The sequence below is a fragment of the Alexandromys fortis genome, unplaced genomic scaffold (assembly GCF_014885135.2).
Source record: "Alexandromys fortis isolate MF-2015 unplaced genomic scaffold, M_Fortis_MF-2015_v1.1 scaffold_149, whole genome shotgun sequence".
Classification (NCBI taxonomy): Eukaryota; Metazoa; Chordata; class Mammalia; order Rodentia; family Cricetidae; genus Alexandromys; species Alexandromys fortis.
Window position 1 is genome coordinate 3553265 of NW_026068025.1, and position 15476 is coordinate 3568740.

Sequence of the window (15476 nt, forward strand, 5' to 3'; positions counted from 1 at the left end):
GAAACTCTGTCATTCTAACAACCTTTATTGAGAATCCTGGTCCACTATGACAGACATGTAAAGCACGCCTAGAGAACCTATTACTGTACAAATTGGTACATTATAAATGGCCTTCCTTCATGCAGCTGCAGAGACACCAGGTGGCATAACAGAAATTCAGGTCATCTGGCTAGGCAAGCAAACACCAATAGCCATTTCACTGGATAATCAGTAGAGTATTTTTTAAATGTCCATCTTACCTAAAGCAGTGGTTCTTAACCTTCCTATTGCTGTGACCCTTTAACACAGTTCCTTATGTTGTAATGACCCCTAATCATAAAAATATTCTGGTTGTCACTTCATAACTATAATTTTGCTACTATTAGGAATCATACTGCAAATAATTTTGGAGATAGAGGTTTACCAAAGGGGTCATAACCCACAGGCTGATAACCACTGACCTAAAGCACTATATACATTCAATGCTTTAAAATTATATTCCAAGGATATAATAATCAAAACAAACAATTGAAGGTCTAAAGAGATGGTTTGGTGGTTAAGAGCATTGGCTGATCTTTCAGAGGACCTAGGTTCAATTCCCAGCACTCACATGGCGGTTTACAACTCCAGTTCCAGAAGATCCAAAGTCCTCTTCTGGCCTCCATAGGCACTGCACACATGTTGCTCAAACATCAAGACAAAACACCCATGTATATTAAATTTAAAAAGAGAAACAATAACATGGTATTGGCTGAAAAATTTACTAACAGATTACCAGAAGGAAAGGGAAAGGCCAAAAACACGTGGGGATCTAATTTTTCATAAGTATAACAAGAGGTCATAACAGGGAAAAAATAGTTTCTTTGGTATATCATGCTGAAAAACCTGAATTTCTACACACAATATAGAAGAATGAACTAAAGATAAAAGAAAATTAAACAAGGCTGAACACTATGACATCCCAGAGAACACAGTGGGAAGACTCTAAGACAGACTTTGGCCTTGGCAAGGATCTTTTTTCTAACATAACAAAATCATAGGCCACAAATGCAAAAATAAATAAATTAGATTCATATCAAACTCAGATGTTTCTGCTGGAGGCCCACCTGGGTCTTCAAAGCCCAGGCAAGTGAAAGACAGCCACAGGGTCACCTTGATCCTCAAGTCTCCGGACTGGCGGAATATACCCAAAGGCTCAGACCCACCTGGTGCCTTGTGACACTGGGAGGGTAGACACCACTATGATGAACAAACACACGGGAGAGAAAGAAAAGTGGACTGCTTCATGTGCTTTAGAAAGAGGTAGAACTGAAGAAGCAAAGGCGGTGAGGAACAGGCTAATGTGTGTGGTAACCTAGGACCATAGTGATGTCTAAGCCTGGTCTGTGTCAAGGGCCATATCATATCTGTCTTTGTGGTCCTACCCTAGCCATAGTCTGTGTTGCTATGCACAGCCCACATTCCCACCATAGGCCACACAGATGCCCCAGGGTCTGGGCTGCCACCTATGCCAATGGCCACATGGGTAACCCAGGGCTATGCCGCCACAGGGGCCAGGCATTTCTGACTGGTCTGTTCTTCCAGCCTGTGCCATGGGTCCAAACTGTAGCTGAGGGTCATGTCTGGTTCAGTGATCCTACCCTAGCCAGAGTCTGTGTTAATATTCATGGCCCATTTTCCCACAAAAGGCCACACAGATGCCCCAGAATCTGGGCCACCACCTGAGGCCATATCAATGTCCAAAGGCTATGCTGCTGCCAGGGCCATTGCCAATAGGAGTAGCCTACACTGCCACCCGGGGCCATGATGACATCTGGGGCCAGGCTGCTGCCAAGAACCTTGTCTGGGTTCACATTCCTACCACAGCCAGGGTCTGTATTGATGTCCATTGATGTCCATGACCTGTGTTGTCAATAAAGGCCACACAGATGCCTGGGGTCTGGCTGTCACCAGTAGCCATGTTGGTGTGCCAGGACCATGCCGACCTGTATGGCCTGAGCTGCCACCCTAGATCACAGTTGTCATCCAGGTCCGGGCTGCTGCTGAGAGCCCTGTCTGGGTCCATGATCCTACAGCAGCCAGAGTCTGAACTAATGCCCATGGTTCCTGTTACCAAAGGTCTTGCAGATGCCTGGGATAGGATCAGCCACCTGAGACCATGTTGGTGTGAAAGGGCCATGTTGCCGTGGGGACCATACTTATCTGGATAGCCTGCCACCGGGGCCATGCTGATCTCTAGGCCTGAGCTGCTAATAAGGGTCACGTCAGGGACCACAGTCCTGTTGCAGCTAGGGTCTGTGTTGATCTCTATGTCACAAGTACCACAGGGGACCAAAAGAACCATGTGTGTTGAATTTGAGGGCTGTGCTGAGCCAGCATGCCCCTATGCTGGCCCTGGGAGAGCTGGCCTTGCCCCTCACTGGCCACTGCAGCAAAGGAGCTGGTGCTGATGCCACCCCTAATCACAGGCATGGGAGAGCCCACCTGACATCCTGGGCATAGAAGAGCTGGCTCTATCTCTCGCCTGAGTGGGGAGGCCCCAGCAGCCCGGACTGACCAAATCAGCTACCACCCAGCCAGACCAACATCCAGGGCTTTGAGTGACCCACCCCAGCACTTACCCCATCTATGACCTGCTGGAGTACAAGGGACTGGTCCTGTAAAACCATGGACAGGGATGTCCTAGTCTCAGGGCAATTGTGGGATATCCGGGAGGATTTTCAGTAAGGGTTCAATGTTAATGATGTACCAGAAGCCAGGTCTTAAACCAACAACTCATTACAATGAACATTTGTATAATACACCACAGTTCCCAATGCCACTAAGACAAATGCAGGGGTGTTGGAGTGGTGAGAAAAATGGAGGATCGAAGTTGGTTTTTTTGGTTTGTTTTAAATTAACAGATTCTTTAAATTTTTCTTTGGGGGAAGACACTATGCAAATGAGGGGAAGATATAGAGAGACTGGAAAATGAACAAGATTGGGGAACATGATGTGAAATTTCCAAGAATCAATTTTAAAAATTGTTTTTAAAAGTTTCTGCTGAACAAATCAAATAAAGTAAAACAGTAAACTAGATATCCAAAATTCATTAAGAATTCAAATAACCCAAAAGAAAACTTAATCACTAAGAAAATGGCTCATCGAATTATACCTGCTGTACAAGCCTGAGGACCTGAGTTAAGATCCCTAGAACCCATTTACAAAACTAGGAAATGGGTAGGTTGCTGGACTTCCAGTTTCAGTGAGAGAATCCATCTCAAAAACTAAAGTAGATAGAGTTTCAACTCGGTACCAGCAGAATGACTAAAGCAAAGAAGGGTAGAAAGAAGGGCCATTCTGCCATCAAATTCCTGACCTGAGAATGCCCCATCAATAATCAGAATCACATGACTTCAAGTGGTTCTTGTGGTTCAAGTGGCTTCAAAAAGTTTGCCCCTTATGCACTCAAAGAAATCCAGAAATCTGCCATGAAGGAGAAGGAACTCCAGATGTGAGTACCAATACCCAGCTCCACAAAGCTATCTGGGCCAAAGGAATATAGTATTCATGTACATTTGTCCAGAAAACAAACAAGTTCTATGCTTTGGCAACTAGGACCCTGTTACCTCACTCAAAAACCTACATCGATATGCCTGGGGACAGGGAGGTGGAAGCAAATACATGAGACACCTGACATCTACCTCTAACCTCCATACACTACTTTCACATGACTACACACAAACCACAATCTCAAAAGAAACACAAGTGTAGCTAGATATTTTTCCAAACAATAAAAAAAAAACAAAACTGCCAAGAGATATGTGAAATAGCATCCAATATTATTAATTAGTAGAAAAAAATTGAATCAAAATGACTTTGCGATACCACTTCCCACTAGCCACCCATTAAGATTTCTGTTACTGGGCTGGAGAGAGGACTCTGTGGCTGTTCTTCTAGAAAATCCAAGTTTGATTCTTAACACCCACATCTCAATTAACAATTGTCTGTAACTACAGCCCTACAAGATCCAAAGCCCTCTTCTGGACTCTGTAGGCACTACAAACATGTGGTACACAGACACTTGTGAAGGCAAAACACCCAAAACAAAATATAAAAAAAAAAAAAAAGCGTAGTGGCACACGCCTTTAATCCCCACACTTAGGCAGAGGCAGGATTTCTGTAAATTCAACGCCAACCTGGTCTGCAGAGTGAATTCCAAGACAAGGCTACAAATGGGAACCCTGTCTCAAAAAAACAAAACAAAACAAAACAAAACAGAGGGAGGGAGAAGTAGACACAATCAGAACTTACAAAACAGCAGATATAATGGATGGGCAAGTCCAAATAGCTAATGCACAAAACTAGGAATGAAGGTGATAAACTGTTGTTGGGGAATATTATTTTAAGTTATGTGACATTTGTTTAACTCAGTGAAGATGTGATTCTTTGCCTGTTTAAAACACCTGATGGTCTAATAAAGAGATGAATGGCCAATAGTGAGGCAGGAGCAAGGACAGATAGGGCTGGCAGGCAGAGAGTGTAAACAGAAGAAACAACAAGAAAAAAAGGAGCAGCGAGAAAAAAGGAGAGGAGGACGTCAGCTAGCCACGGAGTAAGAGTGAAAGAGATACAGAAGTAAGAAAAGGAGAAGGCATGAAGGCAAAAGGTAGTCAGGATAATTTAAGAAAAGTTGGCAAAAAACAATCTAAACTAAGCCTGGGCATTCATAACCTCCATGTGTGATTTATTTGGGAGCTGGGTGGTGGGCTCCTCAGAAAAGCCAAGAGCTAAAACATCACACAACGAACTATACTGTATTTGGAATTAGTTTTTTCAATACAGTATTTTTTAAAAGATTTATTTACTGGGTGGTAGTGGAGTATACCTTTAATCCCAGCACTTGGGGGCAGCAGGCGGGAAGAATTCTGTGAATTCAATGCCAACCTGGACTACGTAGTGAGTTCCAAGACAGCCAGAGTTACATAGTGAGACTCTTGTCTTGAAAATACCAACAGAAAAAAAATTTATTTCACTTAATATGCATGAGTGTTTTGCCTGCATGTGCACCTCTGTATACCTGGTACTCAAGACGGTCGCAAGAAGAGACTGGGATCCCTGGAACTGGAGTTATGGGTGGGTGCTAGGAAATTAACCAGGGTTCTCTGCAAGAGCAACAAGTGTTCTTAACCTCTGAACTACCTCTCCAGTTCCTGCATTTGGGATTCTTGCTAAATGGTACAAGAATAGCTTCTTGCCACAACAAGAGGGAACAGTGGTTATGTTAATTTGTTCTCGTGCAGGGTCCTTTGCATTATCTACATACATATTCTTCTGTAACACCCTTTACATAAATATACACAATGATTTTTTCCCCTGTGCTGGAGATGGAACTGAAGGCCTTAAGCTTGTCTGTCAAGTGCTATACCACTGAGAGATATCAAGCACCCTAATAAAATTTACTTTTAAATCAACAACATTAAGAGTGAAAATGAAATGTTTAGGGATAAAAACGACCAGGAAGATCTAGTCTAGTGAGGACATTAGATTCTACTGACCTCCTTAGCCCTCAAGCCTATTAATAAAATGGATTTATTATCATAAAAACATATATAATTTCATATTTATTTATATGTTTATTAAATATATTTACACATTTACTGAATATACACACACACACAAATAAAATTTTTAAGCACTCTATACTCTAGTGGGTACAGCCACTTTGGAAATCAGTCTGGAGATTCCTCAACAAAGTAGATATGGGCCTAACACATGAACTAGCCACTCCTGGGCATAAGCCCTAGGGAATCTATACCCTAAAACAGAGACACTTCCAAATCCATGTTCACTGAAATTCTATCACAATAGTTAGAAAACACAGCCAGTCCAAATGTCTATTGTTTGATCAGTGGACAATGAAAGTGTAAGCGACTATGGAGAAAAATGAAAGTATAAAACTTGCAGGAAAGCCAGGCAGTGATGGTGCACGCCTTTAATCCCAGCACTCAAGAGGCAAAGGCAAGCTGATCTCTTGAGTTCGAGGGCAGCCTAGTCTACAAGAGCTAGTTCCAGGACAGGCTTCAAAGCTACAGAGAAACCCTGTCTCAAATAGATAGATTAGATAGATTAGATAGATAGATAGATAGGTATGTAGGTAGGTAGGTAGGTAGGTAGGTAGGTAGATTGATTTGAAAGAAAATTACAGGAAATGGATAAAACTGGAAATCATACTGAGTGATGTAACCAAGGCTTAGAAAGATGAAAATCACATGTTTTCTTATATATAGATCCTGGCCCTGAGTCTTTTGTGTGTTTATCTGGAGTACCTAAGAAACCAGAATGGGAACAATGGTGTGGAAGTCACTGGGAGACAAGCAAGACTGTACTATATAGGGTACATGGGGGAGGGAGGATACTGAAAGTGAAAAAGTATCAACAAAGAGAGGAATGGAGATGAAGGAGGCAAGGGGTTGAGGATGAAGGGAAAAGGTCAAATAAAATAAAGAGGGCATGAGAAAAACACAAGTTAACCAATTATCAATCAAAAAAGGAAATAAAGGAAAAGTCTAAAGGTAGCCTTAAGACTAGACAAGGCAGCTGGACAGTAGTAGGGCACACCTTTAACCCCAGCTCTGGGGAGACAGAAGCAGGCCATCTCAGTGAGTCTGAGGCCAGCCTAGTCTACAAAGCAAGTTCTAGGACACCCAGGACTGTTACACAGAGAAACCCTGTCTCAAAAAAGAAGGAGGAGGAGGAGGAGGAGGAGGAGGAGGAGGAGGAGGAGGAGGAGGAGGAGGAGGAGGAGATGACAACTGACTAAACAATGCAGGTCCAAGTAGCAATGAACAAAAACTCCAGTGCCAAATGTGGGATGCCTTTGTAGGAGATGGTCAGAGGCTCCGGAGGCCACAAAAACAATTGCCATTTCTCTTGGCTACCCACCAAAACTAGCTGATATGACCCTACTGCTGTAGAAATAATAAACCTTGGATACAAGGTATAGAGAAATCAAGTTGAAACTGGCCTGGAAGATTCGTCTCTGTTGGCTGATCTCATGGTGCCAGATGATGCAATGCAGGTGAACTGTAGGGTACAGACATTGAGAGTCTACAAACTATATCAACCTGTTAGGCAAGAAGTGTTAATTAGTGAGATGGTAGCAGTGGTATTGCAGGGATAACAACTAAGGGAAAAGAGGCTATAAGAGCCAGAAAGGAGTTTAGGTAACATGGCACTGGTGTGGACATCAGAATGACTTAGTTTAATTGGCTACTTCTACAGTATGTTCAAACAATTATGAGTAAACAATAAAGGTGACTGTTATACAACTCATTATGTAACCAGTACTGGAAAGAAGCCACTTGTGTGATTCTCTATAAAATTACAGTCCTTGGGACCAAGAGTGCATGTTCTTGCTTATAATAAACTATGTATCATTTGTCAGCCACTCTGTACATCTTCTTTAATCTCCCAGCTCCCCTCAACCCTCCATCCCCAAACCCTGAACTCTGGCCCCAAGACCAACAGCTCCCTAAATGGATCTGGGAATTGCTCTACAAAAGGAATTTCACAATACTGTATGTCTGGTTTAGGAGAACCTAAAGTGGCCATTTACCTGAACTGACTTAGAATCAAGACATCTCCTAGCCGGGCGATGGTGGCGCGCGCCTTTAATCCCAGCACTCGGGAGGCAGAAGCAGGCGGATCTCTGTGAGTTCGAGACCAGCCTGGTCTACAGAGCTAGTTCCAGGACAGGCTCCAAAGCCACAGAGAAACCCTGTCTCAAAAAAAAAAAAAAAAAGACATCTCCTAAATAGCTGTTTATTAGCCACAGACAAAGGCTTAAACAGAGGGTCCTCTTCTTACAGCAAAGAAAGGCAAACAGGAAGACCCATGGCTGCACTAAATGTGAGAATAAAGACATTTACATCACCCCCCTAAGGTCTGGAGAACACTGTCGAAGAGAAGATGGAAATAATGCAAGAGCCAGAGGATGGGAATGGACTACAAAACACCACCTTCCAAGTATGACAAAGTCATGGCAACCACAAACTCACAGCAACACTGTATGCTGGCACTGGGTCCACAGAAGACCGGTCCTCCTAACAGTCAGATATAGAAGGGGAAAGGACTCATGGTAGCCTATGACACACTACTGATCTAAAAGCAACCAACAGATTCTGGGAGAGGCATAGTATCTAGTTGCATACCTACTCAGGAACCCACATGTCTGAAAGTTAGTCACATAGATGGCACTAGTAAAATTATGAAACACAAAACAAAAGCCAACTAGTAAGTAGGTGAAAGTAATTTGCAGGAAGAAGGGGCCAGAAGAAATGGGAGAGAAATGGGGGGGGAGGAAGTAACCAGAAAACAGTAATACAGCTCGCGCGCGCGCGCGCGCGTGCGTGCGTGCGTGCGTGCGTGTGTGTGTGTGTGTGTGTGTGTGTGTGTGTAACCCTGAAAGGATAAACTTTACTAATGGGCTTGGCATAGTGGCCCTCAGGAGGTAGAGGCAGGCAGATCTCTGGGAGACTGATACCAGCCTGACCTATGTAGCAAGTTCCAAGACGGCCAAGACTACAAATGAGATCCTGTCTCAAAATAAACAAAAAATGAGGCTAGAGATATGGCTCAGCAGATAAAGGTGAGTGCCCCAAGTCTGAAAACCTTAGTTTGATTTCCAAGATTCATAAAGTAAAAGTAGAAAGCTGACCTCTGCCACCAAGTTGTCTTCTGACTTAAAAACATGAACCATTATACACGTCATACTCCCATATACATAAATGAAGTAAAGCAAGTAAAGTTTCCTTAAAAATGTGATCAGATAATGGAACAACAAAACAAACAAACAAACAAAACAGAGATGTGAGCCAGGTGTTATAATCCACCAGCACAAGGGAGACTACAAAGGAGGCTCTAGAGTTCAAAGAAAACCAATACAAGAATTCAAAACACAAACTGTATAAAAGACCAGTTGCAGGTGTCAGAAAAAAATTAAAAATAATAAATTATGTAATTTAATTAATCCTAAGTAGAAACATAAGAGAAAACCCATTACCTGTCAGAACCTGGGTGAAATTCTGAAAGCAAGGAAGGTCGTCTTCGAAGCTGCTGCTGCTGTTGCTGCAAAAGCTGTGATGCCTGACTAACTTCAATATGAGAAGAGCGATAGTCAGGGACGGCAAACTCCTGGTATTAAAATAATTGTAAGTTAACTATTAACTATAAATAAGAATAGCACCATGAAGTTAAGCAAAGTAATTAAGAACCAGTATGAAAACAAACAGCAATGACAATTTTAATACTTTAATGAGTCGATTTTTCACAAACATTTTAAACATTTCTAGTAAGATTTGTTTTCCTTTATGTATATGTGCCTGTTTTTGTTTTGTTTGTTTGTTTGTTTGGGTTTTTTTTTTTTTAGACAGGGTTTCTCTGTGTACCAACAGTCCTAGCTGTACTGGAACTAGTTTTTGTAGACCAGGCTGCCCTTGAACTCACAGAGATTCACCTACCTCTGCCTCCTGAGCGCTGGGATTAAAGGCGTGTGTCACGATCACCAGGCCAGTGCCTGGTGTGTGTGTGTGTGTGTGTGTGTGTGTGTGTGTGTGTGTGTGTGTGTGTGTACATACACATGCAGGTGGATACTCTCAGAGCCCAGAAGAAGGTGCTGGAAACTCTAAAGCTGGAATTATAGATGTGGGTGCTTGACACTAATTCCAATCCTGTGAAAGAAGAGCAAGCACTCTTAACCACTGAGCCATCTTTCCAATCCCTTATTTAAAATTTTTTACATGTATTTCTTGTGGAAATGGGAGCAGATTGTGCACATGCCACGGCTTACATGTGAAGGTCAGAGGACAATCTGTGACAGTCAGTTCTCCCTTTCCACCATGTGGGTTCTGGATACTGAACTCAAGTTGTCAGATCTGACCATCCTAGTGGCTCAACATTTAATTATTATTGTTAAAAATAAGTAATTCAAAATAAAATTTCAATGTCTATTTAACTATCTCTCTAATAATATGATAAGTCCCAACCTATAATACTCACATAGATAAGACTCAAATTCATGTGCCTAGTCTCAGAGTGAGCATGTGTAATCCCAGTACTCAGGAGACGAAGTCAAGTCAAATTGAGGCTAGCCTAAGATACATACTGAGACCCAGGCCAGCCTAGGGTCTCTCTCAAAACCAAACCAAACCAAAAAGGTCGGTGTGATACCACATGCCTTTAATCCCAACAATTAAGAGTCAGAAGCAGACAGATCTCTGAGTTCAGAAACAGTCTGGCTTGCATGGGAACCCCAAGCCAGCAAAGGCTAGACCTAGGCTTTAACCTTATCTCAAAATAAAAAAGAAGAAAAAGAAAGAAGGCATTCCAGTAGTAAATTCAAAACAAATTAGCTTGCAAAAACAGAGGCTGTCTCTTTTTTTTTAAAATATTTATTTATTTATTATGTATACAATATTCTGTCTGTGTGTATGCCTGCAGGCCAGAAGAGGGCACCAGACCCCATTACAGATGGTTGTGAGCCACCATGTGGTTGCTGGGAATTGAACTCAGGACCTTTGGAAGAGCAGGCAATGCTCTTAACCTCTGAGCCACCTCTCCAGCCCCCGAGGCTGTCTCTTTAGATCCATGTTTATTTACAAATGAAGCTGAAATCCAGAAAAATCAATTTACTAGTTAAGAGTCCTAGTTTCTTCCATAACAACCAAAGAAGAGTTTGGGTTGTGTGTGTGTGTGTTGTGTATGTTGTGTGTGTATGGATATTGTCTACATGTATTTTTGTATCATGTGTGTGCCTGGTGCCCACAGACACCAAAAGGTGCTGATCTAATGCAGTGGTTCTCAAACTTCCTAACGCTATGACCCTTTAATACACTTTGTTCCTCATGTTGTGGTGACCCCCCAACCAAAAAATTATTTCATTGCTACTTCATAACTGTAATTTTCCTACTGCTGTGAACCATAAGGTAAATATCTGATAAGCAGGATATCCCGATATGTGACCCCTGTGGGGTTTGTGACAAACGGGTTGAGAACCATTAACTTAGTGGGGGGGTTAGGGAGTATTTTTATTGTTGTTTTATTGTTGTTTGCTTCTTTGTCTACTTTTCTTGTTTTAGAGACAGCTGGGGGGGCAATAAAACCTTCATTTTAAAATAAACATATCAGGCTGGAAAGACGGATTGGTAGTTAAGAGCACTGATGTGTAATTCCCCTCTGTATGTTATGAATATGTTTTATTACCATTGGTTAATGAAGCTGCTTTGGCCTATGGCAGAACAGAATATAACTAGCCAGAAAAACTAAACTGAATGTAGGGAGAAAGAAGGCAGGGTCAGGCAGATGCCATGTAGTTGCCAAAGGAAAAAGATGCCAGAACCTTACCAGTAAGCCACAGCTTTGTGGTGATACATGGATTAATAGAATGAGTTAATAAATATGTAAGAGCTAGCCGGGCGGTGGTGGCGCACGCCTTTAATCCCAGCACTCGGGAGGCAGAGGCAGGCGGATCTCTGTGAGTTTGAGACCAACCTGGTCTACAAGAGCTAGTTCCAGGACAGGCTCCAAAACCACAGAGAAACCCTGTCTCGAAAAACCAAAAAAAAAAAAAAAAAAAAAAAAAAAAGCTAGCTAGGGAATACACCTAAGCCATTGGCCAAACAGTGTGGTAATTAATATGGTTTCTGTGTGATTATTTGGGCCTGGGAGGCTAGGAAACAGAAGCGCCGTCTCCATTTACAGAGCACAGAGAACCTGACCAAAAAAGAATACCACCAGAGGTCTTTAATCACTTTCAGAGCATCAGAACACAGATATGAAAAAAATACCCACCATGACAGGTAATGGGCAATATCCTAAGAAATAACACATCATTTCTCTGAAGTTAGAAATAACAATCCTTAGACTTAAAAGAACCAAGAAGAAAATCATAAGATATTTTAAAAATTGGTACACAGACAATACATTAAAATGTCTAGAGGCTGAAAGATGGTTCAGCAGGTAGAAGTACCTGCCACCAGACCTGAAAACCTGTGTTCAATCCCTGGAAGCCATATGGTGGAAGGAGCAAACAAACTCCAAATTTTCTGACCTCCACATACATACTGTGCACTCATGAGCACACATATACACATATATAAATAAATAATTCAAATTTAATTATTTTAGTGTAGGAAACCAAGGATAATGATTACTACAAGTTCCAAAACTAAACACAGGCTTCCTACAAACAAGGGTCATAAGAAAAGCACTGACTTATTAGCAGAAATAAACAAAAGCAAACAGAGCAGGTTCCAAGGAGAGTTTTAACTCTACAAGTTCAGAGCAAGATCACTCACTCAAGAACAATGACGTTTTCCGAACTCAAGAACTCTGAAAATGGCCAGGCCGTGGTGGCGCATGCCTTTAATCCCAGCACTTGGAAGGCAGAGGCTGGTGAATCCCAGTGAGTTCAAGGCCAGCCTAGTCTACAAGAGCTAGAACTGTTACACAGGGAAACCCTGTCTCGAAATAAAAATTAAAAAAAAAAAAACTCAAAAACATGTCAGTCACTGATGCTCTCTGAAAGGTTTTAAGATTTTGAATTATTCAAAAATGACTGGGAGAAAAAAGGACAACACAACAGAGCACAGCAGCTTCCAGCTCTGAGCATGTAACACTGTCTAAACTGTCTCATGGGGGTTGTGTGAAAGACTTTAGAAAAAATCATATGGTAGAATCTAGCTGGGTACAAGAGCATATGTCTGGAATCCCAGCACTCAACTTGGACTACATAAGAAATACAAGGCTATACAGTTAGATCCTGTCTCAGGTAGATTAGACAGACAGACAGATGGTGGTTGTGGGGGTAAATTCATAGAAACTATTTTCAGATAGTGGACTGTACAAGAGGTAAGTAACCTCTGAGAGAAAATTGTTTGTAAGCTTTCTGCCCAAAATCAATTTGAACGTCTACATACAGCCCTGAGTATTCAAACAGGGCTCCACAATCATGGCTATTAAAGACACAGTATTACAGGTTTGAAGGAATCAGAATTTCTAAAGACCTCTAGAGAGGAGGGAGTTACATACAAAAAGATTTCTTAAACACGAAATTTGGTTCCCTTAAGTCTTTGCAGAGAGTGAAAAGTCAAAGGCTGAGTCAAAACTGTCTCCGATCAAAGAACAATTAGGGCAACCTATGACTTCAAGTCGTCCTGACCTCTCCACAAGCACACAGAGACACGTGCATTAATATAAACAAACAAAAGCAACACAATAATCCAGGAAATCAACAATCACATGGATAGCATTGGGGTAAGAAAAAATAAAACACCCAATCATGATAAACATTGTCAACCTAGGAACAGAAAGCAACTTCAGACAAACAAGAGCATCAACAAAAACATGCAAGTACATTAATGTTTTTCTGCAAAAACATTAATATCCATGCTCATTCCAAATCAGAACCATATTTCAAAGGAGTCCTCAGAAATACTCAACTGTATCTGATTGATAAATTTGCTTTCTTATTCACTAAGGTGAGCACTTCATTTGTGCTGTCTAGTTTTATGTCAACTTGACACAATCTAAAATCATTGGGAAGAAGGAACCTCAATTGAGAAAATGGCCCTATGGAGCATTGTCTTAACTGAAAATTGATGAGGAAGGGCTCAGTACTGTGGCAGGCAGTCCTGGGGTGCATAAGAGAGCAAGCTACGCACACCATCAAGATCAAGTCCATAAACAGCAGCATTTCTCCAGGCTTCTGCTTTAGTTCTGCCTCCGGTCTCTGTCCTCACTTCCCTCACTGATCAAGTATGACCTGACAGTTGTTAAGAAGAAATAAACTCTTTCTTCTTCATGTTGCTTATGGTCATAGTGTTTTATCTTAGCAATAGAAATCCTAAGAAACATTTCTTGCTTTCTTTTGTTTACTTTTGTGATAGAGACTGTCTATGTAGTCCATCCTATCCTTGAACCTGAAATACACCTGCTTCCACTTGCTGAGTTCTAAAGCAGGCAGATGCCACCAAACCCAACATTCTTTCTGTATTTTTCTTTAAATTTTTTACATTACTAGCTTTTGTCCAATAAGCTGGGAGTTCTACCTCATATTTCATTTTTGAAAAGGTTAAGTTACTCATAGAAACTTTATCACATATCCTTAAAGTAAAGGTGTTTATGCTAAAACTAAGCAGAGGTCAAATTATCTAGCCAGTTTAAAACTCAACCAGAACATGGAATGTAAATAGGTTGTTATCCTAGAAACTGAGGACAACTTACTCTTTCCTGTGAATAATTCTTAATTCAAAATCAGAGATAGGGCTAGTAACATGGTTCACCAGATGAAGGCACTATATAGCCAAGCCTGACAAACTGAGATCAATCCCTGGAACAAACATGGTAGCAAGAGATAACTGACTCCAGTCCTCTGATCTGCACATGTATGCCAGAGCAAGCGCACATACAAAATAATTAATAAATAAATAAATGTAAGAAAATTAAGAGGGACATTCAATCTTTGAAATCTAGCAGAAAACTGCAGTAAGAAGATAGGTAATTAAGTGGGCAGTGGTGGCACATACCTTTAATCCCAGCACTTGGGAGGCAAAAGCAGCAGGGACTCTGAGTTCAAGGCCAGTCTGGTCTTAGGAGGGAGTTCCAGGATAGTCATTGCTACACAGAGAAACCTTGTCTCAAAACAGAAACAAAAGAAAACAAACAAAAATAAATCCCCCAAAGAAAAGACAGATAATTAATTCTCAAACTTTGGCTCCTTTATAGATAGATGAGTGTGTGTGTGTGTGTGTGTTGTGTGTGTGTGTGTGTGTGTGTAACATATAATTTTTGGAGACAAAAATGTAAATATAAAATATGCATATATATGGTGTGTGTGTGTGTGTATTTTTTAGATGAAGCTTCATTTGCCCCTGGTTGGCTTCAAATGTGCTATATAAGCAAGGCTGGCATTGAATTCCCATCCTCCAGCCTCTGATCCTCAAGTGCTGGAATTAGAGGCACATTCCACCACACCTGGCTATGAATGATTCTTACATGATTCTTGCCATTCGAAAATAATAATAAAAATAGCAAGCACATCCATTACTAGCCAATAAATATATTACATAGGAAAGTTGAAACCATAAATTATATATGCATCTTGACAGCTAATATGCCTTACCTGCTGGTGCCTGGTGCTGGGAAAAGTATACTGGACAGAATGTGAAGGATAACGACTTTGCTCTGTGCTGAAAGCTCCTTGGTTGGGAGGGTATCCTGAACTTGACATTATCAGTAAAGACGTCCACACTCGGCTGTGAGATCAAGTCCAACAAACAACCATGTTTCTAGGAAACAACCTACACAGGATGGTAAAAGAAAATTCATAAGTAATAAAACATGAAATGTCCTTCTAATAAATGAGAAATACAGATATACAAACAAAACCACAATGGCCAGTCAAAGCTCTCTCATATATTTACTTTTTTTTTTTTTTTTTTTTTTTTTTTTTTTTTTTT

At 41.2% G+C, this 15476-nt stretch overlaps 1 protein-coding gene across 26 annotated transcripts in view; it reads right to left on the bottom strand.

The window, feature by feature from the left end:
- Ncor1 (nuclear receptor corepressor 1) overlaps window positions 1-15476 on the bottom strand; it is a 164671-nt gene that overhangs the window by 128525 nt on the left and 20670 nt on the right. For all 26 annotated transcript variants that reach the window (XM_050163639.1, XM_050163640.1, XM_050163658.1 and 23 more), the window contains 2 exons: window positions 15140-15317; window positions 9023-9153 (listed from right to left, as the gene is read on the bottom strand). In XM_050163639.1, coding sequence (XP_050019596.1) covers window positions 9023-9153; window positions 15140-15247 — 239 coding nt within the window. In that variant the 5' untranslated portion in view covers window positions 15248-15317. Of the gene's footprint in view, window positions 1-9022; window positions 9154-15139; window positions 15318-15476 lie in introns of those variants that run through there.